This window comes from Sus scrofa, chromosome 12, assembly GCF_000003025.6.
Source record: "Sus scrofa isolate TJ Tabasco breed Duroc chromosome 12, Sscrofa11.1, whole genome shotgun sequence".
Lineage (NCBI taxonomy): Eukaryota > Metazoa > Chordata > Mammalia > Artiodactyla > Suidae > Sus > Sus scrofa.
The window spans coordinates 51,729,744-51,748,032 of record NC_010454.4 but is presented as its reverse complement, the minus strand read 5'-3'; the positions used below and the strand labels follow the sequence as shown (position 1 = coordinate 51,748,032).

The 18,289-nt window shown below is 43.6% G+C and overlaps 1 protein-coding gene across 4 annotated transcripts in view; it reads left to right on the top strand.

Moving 5' to 3' along the window:
• RABEP1 (rabaptin, RAB GTPase binding effector protein 1) overlaps window positions 1-18,289 on the top strand; it is a 265,953-nt gene that overhangs the window by 120,148 nt on the left and 127,516 nt on the right. The window contains exon 3 of one of the 4 annotated variants that reach the window (XM_021067733.1): window positions 17,287-17,383. The exons of the other annotated variants lie outside the window; for them this stretch is intronic. Coding sequence (XP_020923392.1) covers window positions 17,326-17,383 — 58 coding nt within the window. The 5' untranslated portion in view covers window positions 17,287-17,325. The remainder of the gene's footprint in view (window positions 1-17,286; window positions 17,384-18,289) is intronic. 4 annotated transcript variants of the gene reach the window in all.

Genomic DNA, 18,289 nt, shown 5'->3' with positions numbered 1-18,289 from the left:
GGGCTGGTTAAGAGTAAACTGGATAGTAGACTCAGAAAAGATGTTTCTCTGGGCCCTCTTAAACTGGAACACATCGCAACAGGCTAAAAGCAAGGATTGCAGTTGCCACTGTGCCCCCGCCCCCTCACCCCCCAGCAGCTGCAGGTGGGCCTCCCCGATTCTATCAGGACACCTGGTACATCCTGCCCGACTTGTGGGGTCGGAAATCTACACACCAGGAGGCCAGTGCCAGGCTGCGTGGTATGTTGGCCACGTGTGATGTATTTCAAACTTTTTAGGTTTGATTCAAAGATACATTCGGGCAGATCAGCTTGGAGATCCCTGGAGAGGGAAGCCAGGTCCATGGCAACTGCTCTGTCTTATTTCAGAAGCGGAGAAAGCTCTGATGAGCCCACAGGAAGCATCCAGTCCCTCCAGGGATCCTTGATTCTCCTGCCTACAACCCTCCAGTGGCTTCTCACTGCATTGAGAAAATACCCACATCCCTCACTGTGGCCCTCAAGTAAGAGGAACTGTATCATTGGTTGTTCAGACCCAAACACTGGGAGGTCCCTGGCGGCTCAGCAGGTTGGGGACCCAGCATTTGTCACTGCAGTGGCACGGGTTCGATTCCTGGCCTGGGAACTTCTGCATGCCTCAAAAAAAAAAGGGGGGGGGGAGTTCCTATCATGGCTCAGTGGTTAGCAAATCTGACTGGCATCCATGAGGACGCAGGTTCAATCCCTGGCCTCGATCAGTAGGTTAAGGATATGGCATTGCCATGAGCTCTGGTGTAGGTCACAGACGCAGCTCGCGTCCCGTGTTGCTGTGGCTGTGGCTGTGGTGTAGGCTGGCAGCTACAACTCTCTGATTAGACCCCTCACCTGGGAACCTCCATATGCTATGGGTGCAGCCCTAAAAAAAAAAGCAAACAAACCAACCCACCCAAATACTGTTCAAAGTGAAAAAGGCAGAACAAACTTTAAAAGGGCCAGGCAATAGGAATAAACCGGTCAAGTGCCTGGAAAACTGAGATGAAGGGCCACTCTGTAGCGTGATGCCAAGCTCTCCAGTCTCATGGCCCCAGCTTCCCCCTCCTTTGCAAAGCTCCAGTCACACATGTCTTCTTTCTGGTCCTGTCTTCTTTTCAGGGTCTTCACACTTGTTGGTCCCTCCAGCTTTTCACAGGGCTGAGTCCTCCTCCTCATTCCATTCTCAGTTCAAATATCACCTCCTCAGGGAAAATTTCCCCAGCACCCTATCTAAGTAGCATCCACACCCCTCTCCAGGCTCCCACGGTATCATGCTGCTGTTTTGGCTGCACCTGGGGCATGTGGAAGTTCTTTGACCAAGGGTGGAACCCATGTCGCAGCAGTGATCCACGCCATAACAGTGACAATGCCAGATCCTTAACTGCTAGGTCACTAAGGAACACCTCCAACAAGTGCTATTTTTTAAAAAAAACATCATGAGGAGGAGCTCCCTGGTGGCCTATGGGTGAAGACCCAGCATTGTCACTTCTGTGGCATGGGTTGCATCTCTGGCCCAGATGGGCGTGACCAAAAAAAAAAAATGCTCTTGTCATTGTGTGAAATTGCCTTTTAAGTTGTTTATTTGCTTGTATATCGCATCTTCTCCCATAAGCAGCAGGCTCCACGAGAGCCCGAACATTGTCTCTTTCGTGGGAGTATCCTTCGTACCCAAACAGAGCTTGGTGGGCAGTAGTCACTCTTTAAATATTGGATTGATGGATGAATGAATGGATATGTGACATAAAAACATTCCTGGAGGGTTCCGTGGTGGTGCGGTGGGTTAAGGATCTGGTGTTGTCACAGCTGTGGCTCGAGTCACTGCTGGGGGTGGGGTGATCCCTGGTCTGGGAACTTCTGCATACCAGCAGGCCTGGCCAAAACCAAACCAAACCAAAACATCCATGGGGCTTCGGTGACTTGGCCAAGGTAACACCTACCCAGTGAGGGCAGATCTAAGGCTCATGCTAAGCCATTTTCCTTCTGTTACTCTGCCCTGCCGTTCCACCGCAGGGTACTTGGAGCCCAGCACGGACAGACACACGGCCCTGGAACAGAAATGAAGCAATTGGGAAGGAAGCCGGTCTGGGGAAGTGAGCCACTTGCTCATTTCTGCAGACTTGCCTTTCTGGTCTTGGCGTTTGGAACACTCTTCCTTGCCTTCACCTGCCTAACTTCTACTCACCTTTTAAGATGGAGCTCAATTTAGTTGAACTGCAGACTACAACACAAATTTATAAAGACTGGAAGCCATATGGAAAATATTGACCAGCTTGACTAAATAACAATTACTGAAAAACAAAATACTAAAAAACAAAATCTTCCATACTGGGATAGACTTTACGACATTAAAAGAAAAGCAGGGAGTTCCCGTCGTGGCGCAGTGGTTAACGAATCCGACTAGGAACCATGAGGTTGCGGGATCGGTCCCTGCCCTTGCTCAGTGGGTTAACGATCCGGTGTTGCCGTGAGCTGTGGTGTAGGTTGCAGACGCGGCTCGGATCCCACGTTGCTGTGGCTCTGGTGTAGGCCAGTGGCTCCAGCTCCGATTCGACCCCTAGCCTGGGAACCTCCATATGCCGCGGGAGTGGCCCAAAGAAATAGCAAAAAGACAAAAAAAAAAAAAAAAAAGGAAAGCAGGCATCTCGGAGAAAGAATTTGTAGCACAGAAAACAGACACAGATGAGTTCCGGTCAAGGCTCAGCACTACTGAGCCTGACTTGTATCCATGAGAATGCGGGTTCGATCCCTGGACTCGCTCAGTGGGTTAAGAATCTGGCATTGGAGTTCCCGTCGTGGCGCAGTGGTTAAGAATCCGACTAGGAACCATGAGGTTGCGGGTTCGGTCCCTGCCCTTGCTCAGTGGGTTAACGATCCGGCGTTGCCGTGAGCTGTGGTGTAGGTTGCAGACACGGCTCGGATCCCGCGTTGCTGTGGCTCTGGCATAGGCCGGTGGCTACAGCTCCGATTCAACCCCTAGCCTGGGAACCTCCATATGCCGCGGGAGCGGCCCAAGAAATAGCAACAACAACAACAACAACAACAACAACAAAAAGACAAAAGACAAAAAAAAAAGAATCTGGCATTGCCGTGAGCTGCGTTGTAGGTGGCCGATGTGGCTCGGATCCTGAGTTGCTGTGGCTGTGGTGTAGGCCAGCAGCTACAGCTCTGATTCAACCCCTAGCCTGGGAATTTCCATATGCCGCGGGTGTGGCCCTAAAAAAAAAAAAAAAGAAAATCCTGCATGTCTGCTTCTTGTTTCTCCCTTGTGGAAGGGGTCTGCTGACCACAGCTGGGTGGTGCGGCCTAAAAGACCAAAAAAAAAAAAAAAAAAAAAATCCAAGAATTCCTATCTGTAATATGTAGAGTATTCCTGTGAAAATAAAGAAAAACAATTTAAAGAAATTTGAGGAGCTCCCTATGGCACAGTGGATTAAGGATCTGGTGTTGTCATTGCTGCGACTCAGGCTGCATCCCTGGCCCAGGAACCTGCACATACCATAGGTTTGACCAAAAAAAAAAAAAAAAAAAAAAAAACCAGAAGAAGAAGAAAAAACTCAGGCAGAGTAGATAAAGTGTGGTATCGTGGTATCTTCTTTCAATGAAATATTATTCAGTCATAAAGACAGGTGGAGCGATATGAACAGGCAATTCCAGAATAAAAATTAAAACGGGCAGTTGGGAGTTCCCATTGTGGCTTGGTGGTAATGAACCCAACTAGAATGCATGAGAATGAGGGTTCAATCCCTGGTCCTCTTCAGTGGGTTAAGGATCCAGCATTGCTGTGAGTTGTGGTGTAGGTTGCAGGTGCAACCTGGATCTGCTATTGCTGTGGCTGTGGCATAGGCCAGCAGCTATAGCTCTGATTCAACCCCTAGCCTGGGAACTTCCATATGCCTTGTGTGTGGCCCTAAAAAGCAAAATAAAACAAAATAATAAAATGTGTAGTTGGGAGTTCCCATTGTGGCTCAGTGGGTTAAGAAACTGAATAGTATCCATGAGGATGTAGGTTTGATCCCTGGCCTCACTCAGTAGGTTAAAGGATCTGGCATTGCTGTGAGCTGTGGTGTAGGTCACAGCTGCAGCTCTATTTTTTTTTTTTTTTTTGTCTTTTTAGGCCCACACCCTCAGCATATGGAAGTTTCCAGGCTTGGAGTCAAGTCGGAACTGCAGCTGCCAGCCTACACCACAGCCACAGCAGCACAGGATCCAAGCCATGTCTTCAGCCTACACCACAGCTCATGACAATGTCGGATCCTTAACCCACTGAACAAGGCCAGGGATGGAACCAGTGTCCTCATGGATACGAGTCAGGTTCATTTCCACTGGGCCACGACGAGAACTTCCGCAGCTCTGATTTGACCCCTGTCCCGGGAACTTCCATATGCTGCAGGTGCAGCCCTTAAAACAAACCAAGATAAATAAATACATAATTAATCAAGTAAGTAAATAGATTACCTTCTGGATAAGCCAGTAGTCAGAGAAATGCAACACAAAATTTCGTATCATTTTTCACCTGTCAGATTGCCAAGAAATTAAAAGACTGATAACAGACGGTGCTGTTGAGGGTGTGGGGAGATGAGTACACACTGTTGGTGGGAATGTAAGTTGGTAAAATCTTCTTTTTTCAAGGTTTATTTTTTAACGTTTATTAAGCCAGGCACTATTCTATGACATTTTATGTGTATTATCACACTTAATAGTTTCACGAGGTGTTTATCTCATTTTCAGATGAGAAAAGTAAGGCTCAGAGATGTTAAATAATTTATACATCAGTAGAAAGTGAAGAACTGAGTTTACAATAATAAGCCCAACTGATTATTTTGAGCATTTGCTATGTGTCAGGCATTCGTCTAAGTCCTTTATACATGTTAAAATAAGTTGGTAAAATCTTTTTGGAAAAACAAATTGGCAATTTGCACCAAAAATATTTTATCTTTTTTTTTTTTTTTTTTTTTTTTTTTAGGGCTGCACCCGTCGTATATGGAGATTCCCAAGCTAGGGGTCAAATCAGAGCTGTAGCTGCTGGACTACACCACAGCCACAGCAACACCAGATCCGAGCTGCATCTGTGACCTACATCACAGCTCACGGCAACACTGGATCCTTAACCCACTGATCAAGGCCAGGGATCGAACCTGCGTCCTCATGGATACCGGTCATATTCATTTCCGCTGAGCCACAACGGGAACTGCTGTACCAAAAATATTTAAAAATACACCACCACTTTTTAAGGACAACTCACTTACAGGGATCTAGTTTATTGAAATTCACTGGCCAAAGCTCTATTTATGAAGCAACTATTCATTACAGTGGTATTAGTTTAAACTGGAAACAAGTCAAATATTAATCAATAGGGTAATGGATAATAAAAGCATAATTATAAATATATTAAAAGATAACAAAAATGAGTTAGACCCCTAAGTACTGAAATGAGAAAATGTCCATTGTAGCTGTTAAATTAAATTTGCTGATGGAGTTTCCACGGTGGCACAATGGGGTTTGTGGCATCTCTGCAGCACTGGGACAAAGATTTGCTCCCCTGCCTGGCACAGTGGGTTAAAAATCCAGCATTTCTGCAGCTGTGAGTGGTACAGGTCTCAACTGTGGCTCAGATTTGATCCCAGGCTGGGGAATGGAGAACTCCATATGCCACAGGCTGACCAAAAAAAGAGTGAAAAAAGGGAGTTCCCATCATGGCCCAGCAGTGATGAACACCACAAGTACCCTTGAGGATGTGAATTCCATCCCTGGCTTCGCCCAGTGGGTTAAGGATCCAGCGTTGCCACGAGCTGTGGTGTAGATCAAAGACTCAACTCGGATCTTTCGTTGCTATGGCTGTGGCATAGGCCAGCGGCTTCAGCTCCTAGTAGACCCCCAGCCTGGGAACCTCCATATGCCTCAGGTGTGGCCATAAAGACAAAAGACCAAAACCCCCCCAAAAAAAAACCAAAAACAAAACCCAACTTTTTCCTAACTAATTTTATTATTGAATTTTATTGAAGGTCTGTCCTCATTGGCTAAGTAATTTACATTATATAAACATGGAAAAATAACATTACTATCTTCTAGGAACTTAATTTAGAATAGAAACCAAACTCACAGAATCCAGCAGCTGTGGAATATACTGAAAAGGGTTTGGATGTGCTGCCGCAAAAATCTGAGTGTAAACTTGGCAGTCACTAATTTGCTGTGTGTCTACAGACTCAGACTCTCAGAGGCTCCCATTCCTCATTTGCAAAATGAGAATTAACAAAAAAACTGATGTAAGAGGTCTGAGAAGCAAAAGTGGGATTACCACAGGCAAAAGGAAAAATAAACAGCAAAGATAAGGAGTTCCCTGGTGGCTCAATGGGTTAAGGCTCCAGCATTGCCACTGCCGTGGCTCAGGTTGTAGCTATGGTTCAGGTTTGATCCCTGGCCCCTGAAGTTAAGTAAAATGAGAGATTAGACTGAGGTATATACATCAGATTCTCATCTGACTCCCTCCCAGAGTTTGCTATGCTGGAGAATTAATTTACACTAGTCACCTATTCGACTGAAAAAACAACCGAAATCATGTCACCTCTGCACTTAATAATGATCTGAGGGTTTTAACCAATCCAATGAGACCAAAAAAAAAAGATACAAAAGGTACAATTGCTAGAAACATAGACTCTATTGTAGGACTCAAATCTTGAATCTTAGTTAAAAATCAAAAGAAACTGTTGGTCACAAGGGTATTTGAGAGGAGGCTAGAAAGGAAATATATTTTTGCTAAAATTATATGAGAATGCAGGTGTTGTGCTGGTTATTGCTGTCTTAGCAAGAGAAGGAGGAAAAAACACTCTTAGGGACTAGCCAGGTGTCACCAAAGATGATTAAACTATACATGCCTGCTTCCTTGTCATCGTCATGTCAGTTTTTTTCAGTGTGTTTACTGGTATTCAGAAAGAAGGAACTAAAAATGTTCCATGAGATAATCATCTATTAGAGCACAAGAGATTTTTGTTTCGGTTTAATCTCATAGGAATGTAACCTTTAACCACAAGGCTTGGGGTAACCATAAAAGTTGTAAAATGTATTTATTATGACAGATTGTATTTGTCCATTTAGACCACAAAATCCCCTTGTTATAGGAAACCGAATTAGTTCACTTAATTTGTAAATGAACTCAATGGTTTTGCGATAATTAGTGTACTATTTTATAAATGAAATAATTTGCATTGCAGCGACATTGCTTGGGTCGAAGAGTTGCTGGGAGAGGAATTCCAGCTGTGGTGCAGTGGATTAAGGATTCTGCGTAGTCTCTGTGGCAGTGTGAGTTTGATCCCCAGCCTGGCACTGTGGGTTAAGGATCTGGCATTGCCACAGCCGTGGCATAGGGTGCAGCTGCAGCTTGGATTCAAACCCTGGCCTGGGAACGTCCATATGCTGCAGGTGCAGCCATTTAAAAAAGAAAAGAAGAGTTGCTGTGAGAGCTGGAGAACCAGGTGTGAGGTAATGTGTTGAGAACCACAATCAAAATTAAGGCACAGCACGGAGTTCCTGCTGTGGTACAAGGGGGTCGGTGGCCTCTTGGGAGCACTAGATTGCAGGTTCGATCCCCAGCCCAGCACAGTGGGTTGGGGATCCAGCGTTGCTGCAGCTGTGGCTTGTGCGATGACTGGGGCTCGGATCTGATCCTGACCCCAGAACTTCATATGCCTTGGGGAGGCTATAAATGAAAAAAAAAAATTATGGCATAGAACTAATCTGAAGAGGACACCTCTGCTGCCATCAGAGGGGTACGTGTGCAGTGACATTGCTGAGGGCCCTGGGAACTGGAGATCACCCCTGGTAGTGTTGCCACCCCTGATGCCAGAAGCTGAATGTTGCTGCCACCATCTCTACTGCTGTCAGTGATGAGGCAGTCCTTCCATTGGTCCTCTGGGTCCCACCCCCTTTCACCTTCTCAACACCTTTGCTCCTGCAATCTCCCCTTTTTCATGTTCTACTGGATCATTCCACTGGCATGGAAACCTATTCACATCCACTATCTTCATGCTATCTAAGCAAAACAGAAACCTGCTCCAAGCCCACGTCCCTGTCCAGCTCTTGCCCCACACCTCTGTCCTCTGGCCCTCATGTCACTCTTCCTCGAATCCAACTTTTTCCCAAACCACTTCGATCAGACGCTTGTCCTCACTGTTTATTTCATCAGGGTCACCAATGACCCACATCTTGCCAAAGTCTGTGTTTGTTTGCTGGGTTTTTCTGTTGGCATCTTATGGAACCCAGCAGCATATGAGACTGTTGAACACTGTCCTTTTTGAGACAATTGCTTCTTATTTGAGCTTCCAGGACTTCACCCTGCTTTTTCTTCTTCTTCTCCACCTGCTTTGTTTACCCAGGACACTCCTCCTTATCACCTCCTTTCCTTCACCTAATTTTCTTCCTCAGTGATTTCCTGTCTCTTTTCCTATTTTTTTTTAAAGCTCAAGAATATTATAGGAATTCAAAAATTCATAGCATCTGGAGTTTCCACTGCACTGGGTTTCCATCGTGGCGCAGCAGAAACGAATCTGACCAGGAACCGAGAGGTGGCGGGTTTGATCCCTGGCCTTGCTCAGTGGGTTAAGGATCCGGTGTTGCTGTGAGCTGTGGTGTAGGTTGCAGACATGGCTCGGATCTGGCGTTGCTGTAGGCCAGCAGCTACAGCTCCAATTGGACCCCTAGCCTGGGAACCTCCATATTCCACGGTTGCAGCCCTAAAAAAAAGCAAAAAAACCCACCCCAAAACACAGTATCCATCAAGATACAATTAATAATTTCCAATAAAAATTATCAGCATGCAAAGAAGCAAGATACTATAATCCATAAAAAAAGGAGAAAAATCATCAGCTAATCAAAACCAATCCAGATGAGACACAGAAGATAGACTTTGGTGTTTATATATTTTGGAGATTAATCCTCTGCCAGCCCCTTCATTGGCAAGCATTTTCTTCCATTCTGTGGGTTATCTTTTCGTTTTGTTTATGGTTTCCTTTGCTATGTAAAGACTTTTAAGTTGAATTAGGTCCCATTGGTTTATTTTTGCTTTTATTTTTATTACTCTAGGAGGTGGATCTGAGAAGATATTGCTGTGGCTTTTGTTAGAGACTGTTCAGCCTGGGTTTTCCGCTAAGGGTTTTAATAATATCGGGTCTTACATTTAGGTCTTAAATCCATTTTGAGTTTATTTTTTGTGTTTGGTGTTAGAGAATATTCTAATTCCTTTCTTTTGCATGTAGCTGTCCAATTTTCCCAGCACCATTTATTGAAGAGACAGTCTTTTTGCCATTGCATTTTTTTTTTTTATGGCCGCACCTGCGGCATATGGAAGTTCCCAGGTTGAATTGGAGCTGCAGCTACCAGCCTACCCCACAGCCACAGCTCCATTGCATATTTTTGCCTCCTTTGTCATAGATTAGTTGACCATGGGTGCATGGACCAAAAAAAAAAAGGAAAAAGAAAAGAAAAGAAAATGTTTTCCTTTTATGGGCGCACCTGAGGCATATGGAAGTTCCTGGGCTGGTTGAATCAGAACTACAGCTGCCAGCCTTCACCACAGCCACAGCAAGACTGGATCCCAGATGCATCCATGACTTACATGGCAGCTTGCAGCAACACTGGATCCTTAACCCACTGATCAAGGCCAGAGATCAAACTGCATCCTCGTGGAGATAACATCGGTTTCTTAATCTGCTGAGCCACAATGGGAACTCCCAATGTTTTTTGGTGAGAAACCTACACAGGTGATATTGTGGCTTTTTACACAATCTCATCAGGAGATTCCTCATGCTGATCACTTGGTTAGAGTGGAGATTGCTGGATCTCTTCCCTGAAAAGCTATATTTCCTGGAGTTCCGGTCGTGGCTCGGTGGTAATGAACCTAACTAGTATCCTCAAGGATGTGGGTTCAATCCCCGGCGTCACTCAGTGGGTTAAGGATCCAGCATTGCCGTGAGCTGTGGTGTAGGTCGAAGATGTGGCTCGGATCTAGCGTTGCAGTGGCTGTGACATAGGCTGGCAGCCGCAGCTCCTATTCAACCCCTAGATTGAGAACTCCCATATGCTGTAGGTGTAGCCCTAAAAGGACAAAAAACAAAAACAAAACAACAACAACAAAAAAAGAACTACACTTCCTGCTTCGTAATTAATAAGTAATCTCTGGGGTGATGCTTGGAGATCTTGTGAATATTCTATTGCCTATAAATATTTTGCACAACAGTTTAGCATCCATTGATAATACTTGCTAGAACCAACTATTACACTAGGAGTTGCAGAATAGTTGCTTTCTTTTATCCTTTCTATGATTATTAGCTGGGGTTCCTCTATAAAGAAGGGATTTTCATTTTTCTTTTTTTTTTAATTTTACTATCACTATGGGATAATGGAAAAAAAATTTTTTTTGGTCTTTTTAGGGCTGCACCTGCGGTATATGGGATTTCCCAGGCTAGGGGTCGAATCAGAGCTACAGCTGCCAGCCTACACCACAGCCACAGCAATGCCAGATCCTCAACCCACTGAGCGAGGCCAGGGATCGAACCTGCGTCCTCACACATCCTAGTCGTGTTCTTTTTTTTTTTTTTTGTCTTTTTGCCTGTGCTACGGCTGTTCCTGCGGCATATGGAGGTTCCCAGGCTAGGGGTCCAATTGGAGCTGTAGCCGCCGGCCTACGCCAGAGCCACAGCAATGCCAGATCCGAGCCTTGTCTGTGACCTATACCACAGCTCACAGCAACACCAGATCCTTAACCCACTGAGCAAGGCCAGGGATCGAACCCGCAACCTCATGGTTCCTAGTCGGATCCGTTAACCACTGGGCCACAACGGGAAATCCCCTAGTCGTGTTCGTTAACCGATGAGCCAAGAAGGGGACTCCCTAGTATTCTTTTAAAAATTGCTTTTTTATTTTTCATAGTTGTTTTCTACATTCCCCACACTGTACATTTCATACCCATGACTCATTTACTTTGTAACTGGAAGTTTGTACCTCTTAATCTCCCTCCCCTGTTTCTTTCCTCCCCTCACCCTGTCTTTAGCCCTCTTAGTTTTCTTTCCTTCCTGGCACAAAATATATCACAGGCTCACCTTCTTCTTTCCCTGTCCTTGCCCGGGAATCATCCATTTCTCCAAGAATTCCATGTTTTGTTTTTGTTTTTGTTTTTAAATAGGGCCTAATGTTTAGAAACAAGAACTTGGTGTTTATTGCTGCTAGAGTATCATTGTTTCCAAGCCCTTTCAGTTGACACAGCACAAGTCATGAACTTTTAAAAATATATATGCATTTCGAGTTTCTGCTGTGGCACAATGGGATTGATAGTGTCTCTGCAGCAGCAGGGATGTGGGTTCGATCCCCGGCCCAGTGCAGTGGGTTAAGGATCTGGGCACTGCCGCACCTGTGGTCTTGGCTGCAACTCCTGCTTGGATTCAGTCCCTGGCCAGGGAACTCTATGTGCTTTGGGGCAGCCAAAAGAGAAAAAGAAAGTCAATGTATTTGTGCATTTGTTCTATCTTATAATATATCCAAAGTCGTCTGAGGATTACTCCCTATATAGTCATTTTTATTAGTCTGTGGTTTATCCTTTCCTTCTGTGGAAAAAAAAAATGAATACAGATAGAAGCACTTCCAGAATGGCATAATAAAGGTCTCTGAAAAAATCTACTCCTCCATAAAAGCAACAAAAACACAGACAGGAGTGCCTGTTGTGGCTCAGCAGTAAGAACCTGACTAGTATCCAATAGGATGTGGATTCAATCCCTGGCTCTGCTCAGTGGGTTAAGGATCTGGCATTGCCATGAGCTGTGGTGTAGGTCGCAGATACAGCTCAGATCTGGTTTTGCTGTGTCTATTGTGGCTGTGTCTGTGGCCAGCAGCTGCAGCTCTGATTCGACCCCTAGCCTGGGAACTTCCAAATGCCATGGGTGTGGCCCTAAAAAAGACAAAAAGCAAAAAAAACAAAAGGGAAAAAGTTCAAACTCAACTTTTTCAGAACTATGGAAATTAATCAAAGGTGTGCTGAAAGTTAAGAAGGATTTATTCAAGAAAAGCAGCTGAGACTAGATAAGAATAGAAAGCTTTCTGGCGTTTTAACATACTCTATTCCTATCCCCTTCTTCTTAGCTTTGCAGTAGACCCGAAATTAATAGCTATGAAAACAAGCAGCCTAGAAGCCCCTGGCGGGGACAGAGTAGGATTAAACCTCCTCCCAAAATCCCCAGCTAAGAGAACTGTCACTATTTGATCTGTCTGGTAGCTTCCTAAGAATCTACACTCTGAGGGCTTGTTTTTATTTGAATTGACTCAGCGCTCACTCTGTGCAAACAGCCCTGTCCCCAGGGCATTTGTTGAAAAAAAGTCAGCTGTAATTGTTTAACATCACGGCTGCCAGAAGTGGTAATTCCAGTTGGGGCTAACAAGGTGCTGACCAAAGAACTTGAAAGAAAAAGCTGGGGAATGAGATGTCCTTAGAAGGCTTTGATAACATCTGACTTATTCTTAGAACTCTAGAAGGACACATGCACATGCGGAGCTGTGCACATGTCCAAGAAAGACCTGAGAGGTCTCAGTTGTTCACTTCTGGCAAACCCTGAGGCTTTGCACAAGCAGGAAATGAAGGATAAGGCAGAGTTGTAAACTGCCTGCTGGAGCACTGGAGTCATGACCAAGCATACACACAGAAGCCCTTGACAAAGGCTGTGAGACTTGTTGGTTCAAGGCGTTTAAGGGAATCTCTGTCCAATTATTAGCTGATTGTTCAACTAATTGAGTAGAGACTGCAGTGGCTGCATCGACCAGAAATACAGACTTTATAGAATTAATCCAGGAGAATCATTAAACAAGCAAACAGCAATAGTAATAACAGCAAACTGGAAAAAAACAGCAAATCCCACCACCTCACACCAGCCAGAATGGCCATCATCCAGAAGTCTACAAACAGTAAGTGCTGGAGAGGGTGTGGAAGAAAAGGAACCCTATTACACTGTTGGTGGGATTGTAAATTGGTGCAACCACTGTGGAAAGCAGTATGGAGATTCCTCAGAAAACTAAAAATAGAACTCCCATTTGATCCAGCAAGCCCACTCCTGGGCATCTCTCCAGAGAAAGCCATGGCTCAAAAAGACACATGTACTCCGATGTTCATTGCAGCACTATTTGCAACAGCCAAGACATGGAAACAACCTAAATGTCCATCGACAGAGGAGTGGATCCAGAAGATGTGGTACATATACACAGTGGAATATTACTCAGCCATTAAAAGAAAAGAAATGACAGCATTTTTAGCAACATGGATGGACCTAGAAATGATCATGCTAAGTGAACTCAGTCAGACAATGAGACACCAACATCAAATGCTTTAGCTGACATGTGGAATCTGAAAATAGAACACAAAGAACTTCTTTGCAGAACAGATACTGATTCATAGACATTGAAAAACTTTTGGTCTCCGGAGGAGACAGTTTGGGAGGTGGGGGGATGTGCTTGGGCTGTGGGATGGAAATCCTGTGAAATTAGATTGTTATGATCATTATACAACTACAGATGTGATAAATTTATTTGAGTAATAAAAAAAAGAAAAAACCAAAAACAAACAAAAAACCCCCAAAACCCCAACAAATCCCAGGGAATTGGGAATCTGATTCCTAGAGTTGGCACATTGTATTATTTAATGAGTTCAATTTTCAAGAAAAAATTATGACTCATAATGAGGCATTATTCACATCTGGACATAAAAGAATGGTCCATACAGAGGGAAAAAAAAAAGTCAATAGAAGCTGTCCCTGTAGAAGTCTGGACATTGGACTTACTAATAAAGATTTTAAATCAGCTATTATAAATATATTCAAAGAACTAATCAGCTATTATAAATATATTCAAAGAACTAAAGGAAACCATATCTAAAGAACTAAATTAAAGTATGAGAATGATGCTCCAACAAATAGAGCATATCAATAAAGAGATGGAAATTATTAAAATGAACCAAGTAGAAACTCAGGAGTTGTATATATCATAACTGAAATGAAAAGTTCACTAGAGGTACTAAACAGAAGATACGAACTGGCACAAGAAAGAATTAGCAAACTTGAAAATAGGTCATGTGAGATCATCCAGGGCTTCCTGCTGTGGCTGGCTCAATGGTAGTGAACCTGACTAGTATCCATGAGGTTGTGGGTTCCATCCCTGGCCCCACTCAGTGGGTTAAGGATCCATTGTTGCCGTGAGTTGTGGTGTAGGTCATAGACAAGGCTTGGATCTGGTGTTGCTGTGGCTGTGGTGTAGGCTGGCAACTGCAGCTCCGATTTGACCCCTGGCCCCGGGAATATCATATGCCATGGATGTGGCCCTAAAAAGAAAAAAAAAGACAAGAAAGAAAGATCATCCAGTCTGGGAAATAGAAGGAAAAAAGAATGAAGAAAAATGAAGGGAGCCTAAGAGACCTGTAGGACACACATCCTCAAGCACGCTAACGTAGTGAGTAACAGGGGTCCCAAAAGGAGAGGAGAGAGAAAAAGATATTTAAAGAAGTAATAGCCGGAGTTCTCATTGTAGGTCAGCAGCTTAAAGACCTGACATTGTCTCTGTGAGGATGTAGGTTCAATCCCTGGCCTTACTCAGTGGGTTAAGGATCTGGTGTTGCCATGGCTGTGGTGTAGGCCCCAGCTGTAGCTCAGATTCAACCCCTAGGCCAGGAACTTCCATATGCTGCAGGTGCGGCCATAAAAAAAAAAGAAAAAAAAGAAGTAATAGCAGAAAACTACCCAAAACTGATGAAAAACATTTATTTGCACATTCGGGAAACGCAACTAATGCCAAGTATCATAAGCTCAAATGATTCATACCTAGCTGTATCAAACTATTGAAAACAAAACCCAAGAACCTTTGTGGTACAGCAGGTAAAGGATTCAGTGTTGTCACCTCAGCGGCTCAGGTGGCTGCTGTGGCATTGGTTTGATTCCTGGCCTAGGAACCATGTGCCGAGGGTGCGGCCAAAAAACCAAAACCAACCAACCAAACAAAAAAACCCAAAGAGCAAATCTTGAAAGTGGCAAGAAGAAAGTGACTCATCATTTAAAAGAAAATAGTGGGAGTTCCTATTGTGGCTCAGTGGAAACAAATATGACCGGTATCCATGAGAATGTGGGTTCGATCCCTGGCCTTGCTCAGTGGGTTAAGGATCTGGTGTTGCCATGTGCTGTGGTGTAGGTTGCAGATGCAGCTCGGATCTGGTATTGCTGTGGCTGTGGCATAGGCCATCACCTGTAGCTCTGATTTGACCTCTGGCCTAGGACCTCCCATATGCCACATGTGCGGCCCGAAAAAAAAAGAAAATAGTAATGTTAACAGCTGAATTTCTCATCAGAAACTCTGGAGACCAGAAAGCATTAGGATGATGTATCCAAAGTGCTGAAGGAAAAAGTTGTCAACAAGCAGTCCATATCCAGCAAAATAAGACATTCCCATATAAACAAAAACCAAGAGAATTCATTGCTAGCACACAATCCTAAAAAGCATCGTTCAGGCTGAAATGAAAGGACCCTAGACAGTAATTCAAATCGACACAAAGAAATAAAGAACAGCAGTAAGCCCATGAAAAGCTGTTCAACATCATTAGCCATCAGGGAAATGCAACTCCCAACCTCAGCAGATACTATTTCACACTCACTAGGATAGTGAAAATAAAAAACAGAGTCCAGAAGCAGCCAACGAGTTCCCGTCGTGGCTCAGTGGTTAACAAATCCTACTCGGAACCATGGCCTCGCTCAGTGGGTTAAGGATCTGGCGTTGTTGTGACTGTGGTGTAGTCCGGCGGCTACAGCTCCAATTGGACCCCTAGCCTGGGAACCTCCATATGCCCTGGGTGTGGCCCTAGAAAAGGCAAAAAGACAAACAAACAAACAAAAAACCAGAAACAACCAACTTTGGGAAAGATGTAGGGAATTTGGAACCCTTGTACGGTGCTGGTAGAACTGTAAAATGGTGAGGCCACTTTGGAAAAGAGTTTGGCGGGTCCTCAAAATTTTAGAGATAGGGTGACCATGTGGGCCAGCAATTCGTAGTTACACATCCAAGTGAAGTGCAAACATGTGTCCATGCTACTTGGACACGTGTATTCACAGCAGATGAAAGGCTAAACCAGATGTAGTGTGTTCATATGATGGAATATTATTTGGCCACAAAAGGAAACCAAATATTGATACTGTTACAACATGGATGAATCTTGGGGATGTTATGCTTAATGAATGAAGCCAGAAACAAAAGATAACATGTTGCATGATTCCATTTATATGAAATGTCCATAAATCCATATTTATGGACAATAGATAAGTGGTTGCCAGGAGATGAAGGAAAAAGGGGATATGAAGTGACTATAATGAGTAAAGGATTTCTTTCTTTTTTTTCTTTCTCTCCCTCTTTTTTTTTTTTTTTTTTTTCCCCACAGCATATGGAAGTTTCTAGGCTAGGGATGAAATCCGAGCTACAGCTGCTGGCTTACACCACGGCAATGCCAGATCGGAGCCATATCTGTAACCGACACCAGAGCTCATGGCAACGATGGATCCTTAACCCACTGAGCGAGGTCAGGGATCGAACCCATGTCCTCACAGATCCTAGTCGGATTCGTTTGCACTGAGCCATGACTGGAACTCCTAAAGTGTTTCTTTTGGTGCTAATGAAAATGATCTAAAATTGATTGTGGTGGAGTTCCCGTCGTGGCTCAGTGGTTAACGAATCCACACTAGGAACCATGAGGTTGCGAGTTTGATCCCTGGCCTTGCTCAGTGGGTTAAGGATCCAGTATTGCCGTGAGCTGTGGTGTAGGTCAAAAAAATAAAAAATTTTTAAAAATGATCTAAAATTGATTGTGGTGATAGTTGCCTATCTTCATGAACATACTAAAACCATGAAATGTATACTTTAAGAGGGTGAATTTTATGTTATATGAATTATATTTCAATAAGGCTATAATTAAAGAAATATAGAAAACATAGGCTTATTCCCTTACTGTTTTCTTAACAAAATGTAGCACACTACACATAATTTTGAACTCTGCTTTTTTTTCCCCGTAATATATCTTGGCATTCTTTCCATATTAGTACATTGAACTCCTCTTCGTTATCTTTTATGCCCCTGTAGTACTCAGTTGTGTAACTGTACTCTTTTTAATTCAACAAGTTTCCTATGTAGGTGGCATTTGGGTAGTTTTAAATATTTTGATATTAAAAACAATGCCGCAATTAATAACTCTGTGCGTTTGTTGTTTTATTTTTTACAGATGTATCCCCAGAGTAACCTCTTTTAAAAGAGATAACTGATGGAGTTCCCCTGTGGCTCAGCAGTAATGAACCCGGCTGGTATCCATGAAGATGCAGGTTTGATCCCTGGCCTCGATCAAAGGGTTAAGGATCCATTGTCGCCACGAGTTGTTCGATCCCTGGCCTTGCTCAGTGGGTTGGGGATAGGGCTTTGCCATGAGTTGTGGTGTAGGTTGCAGATGCAGCTCAGATCTAGTGTTGCTGTGGCTGTGGTGTAGGCAAGCGGCTGCAGCTCTGATTTGACTCCTAGCCTGGAAACTTACATATGCCACAGGTGCAGCCACTGGGGATAAAAAAAATGGGGAAATAATGATTTGGGAGCAATTGCCGATTTATCTGAAAAAATTAAGTTAGATTCCCTACTTCATACTATATAAAAAGTTATTCCTACCTTATGACATATAAAAGATTAGTAGATTAGAAAGCTGAACATGAAAAACCCAAACTATAAAAATACTGGGAAAACTATGTTGAGAATATATTTATGAATTTGGAGGTGAGAAAGGCCTTCTTGGACAAGATGAAAAGTCCAGAAGCTATGAAAAGATAGGTAAGTTGACAATTATAATGTAATACTTCTGTAAGTAAATAACATTATTAATATTATTAAAATTAAATGCCAAATAGTAAATTGGAAGAAATTACACCATACATAACATACAGAAGATTATATCCAGAATACTTAAGAGCACCTCCAAATCCATAATAGAAGACAACCAATGACAAATTGGCAAAAGATGTATAAAATTCACAGAAGATGAAATACGAACAGCTAAGAAAAATATGAAAAGATTCCTAACCTCACTAACATTCAGGGAAATGCTTATTAAGATGACATTGGAGTTCCGGTCGTGGCACAGTGGTTAACGAATCCGACTAGGAACCATGAGGTTGCGGGTTCAATCCCTGGCCTCGCTCAGTGGGTTAAGGATCTGGCGTTGCCGTGAGCTGTGGTGTAGGTCG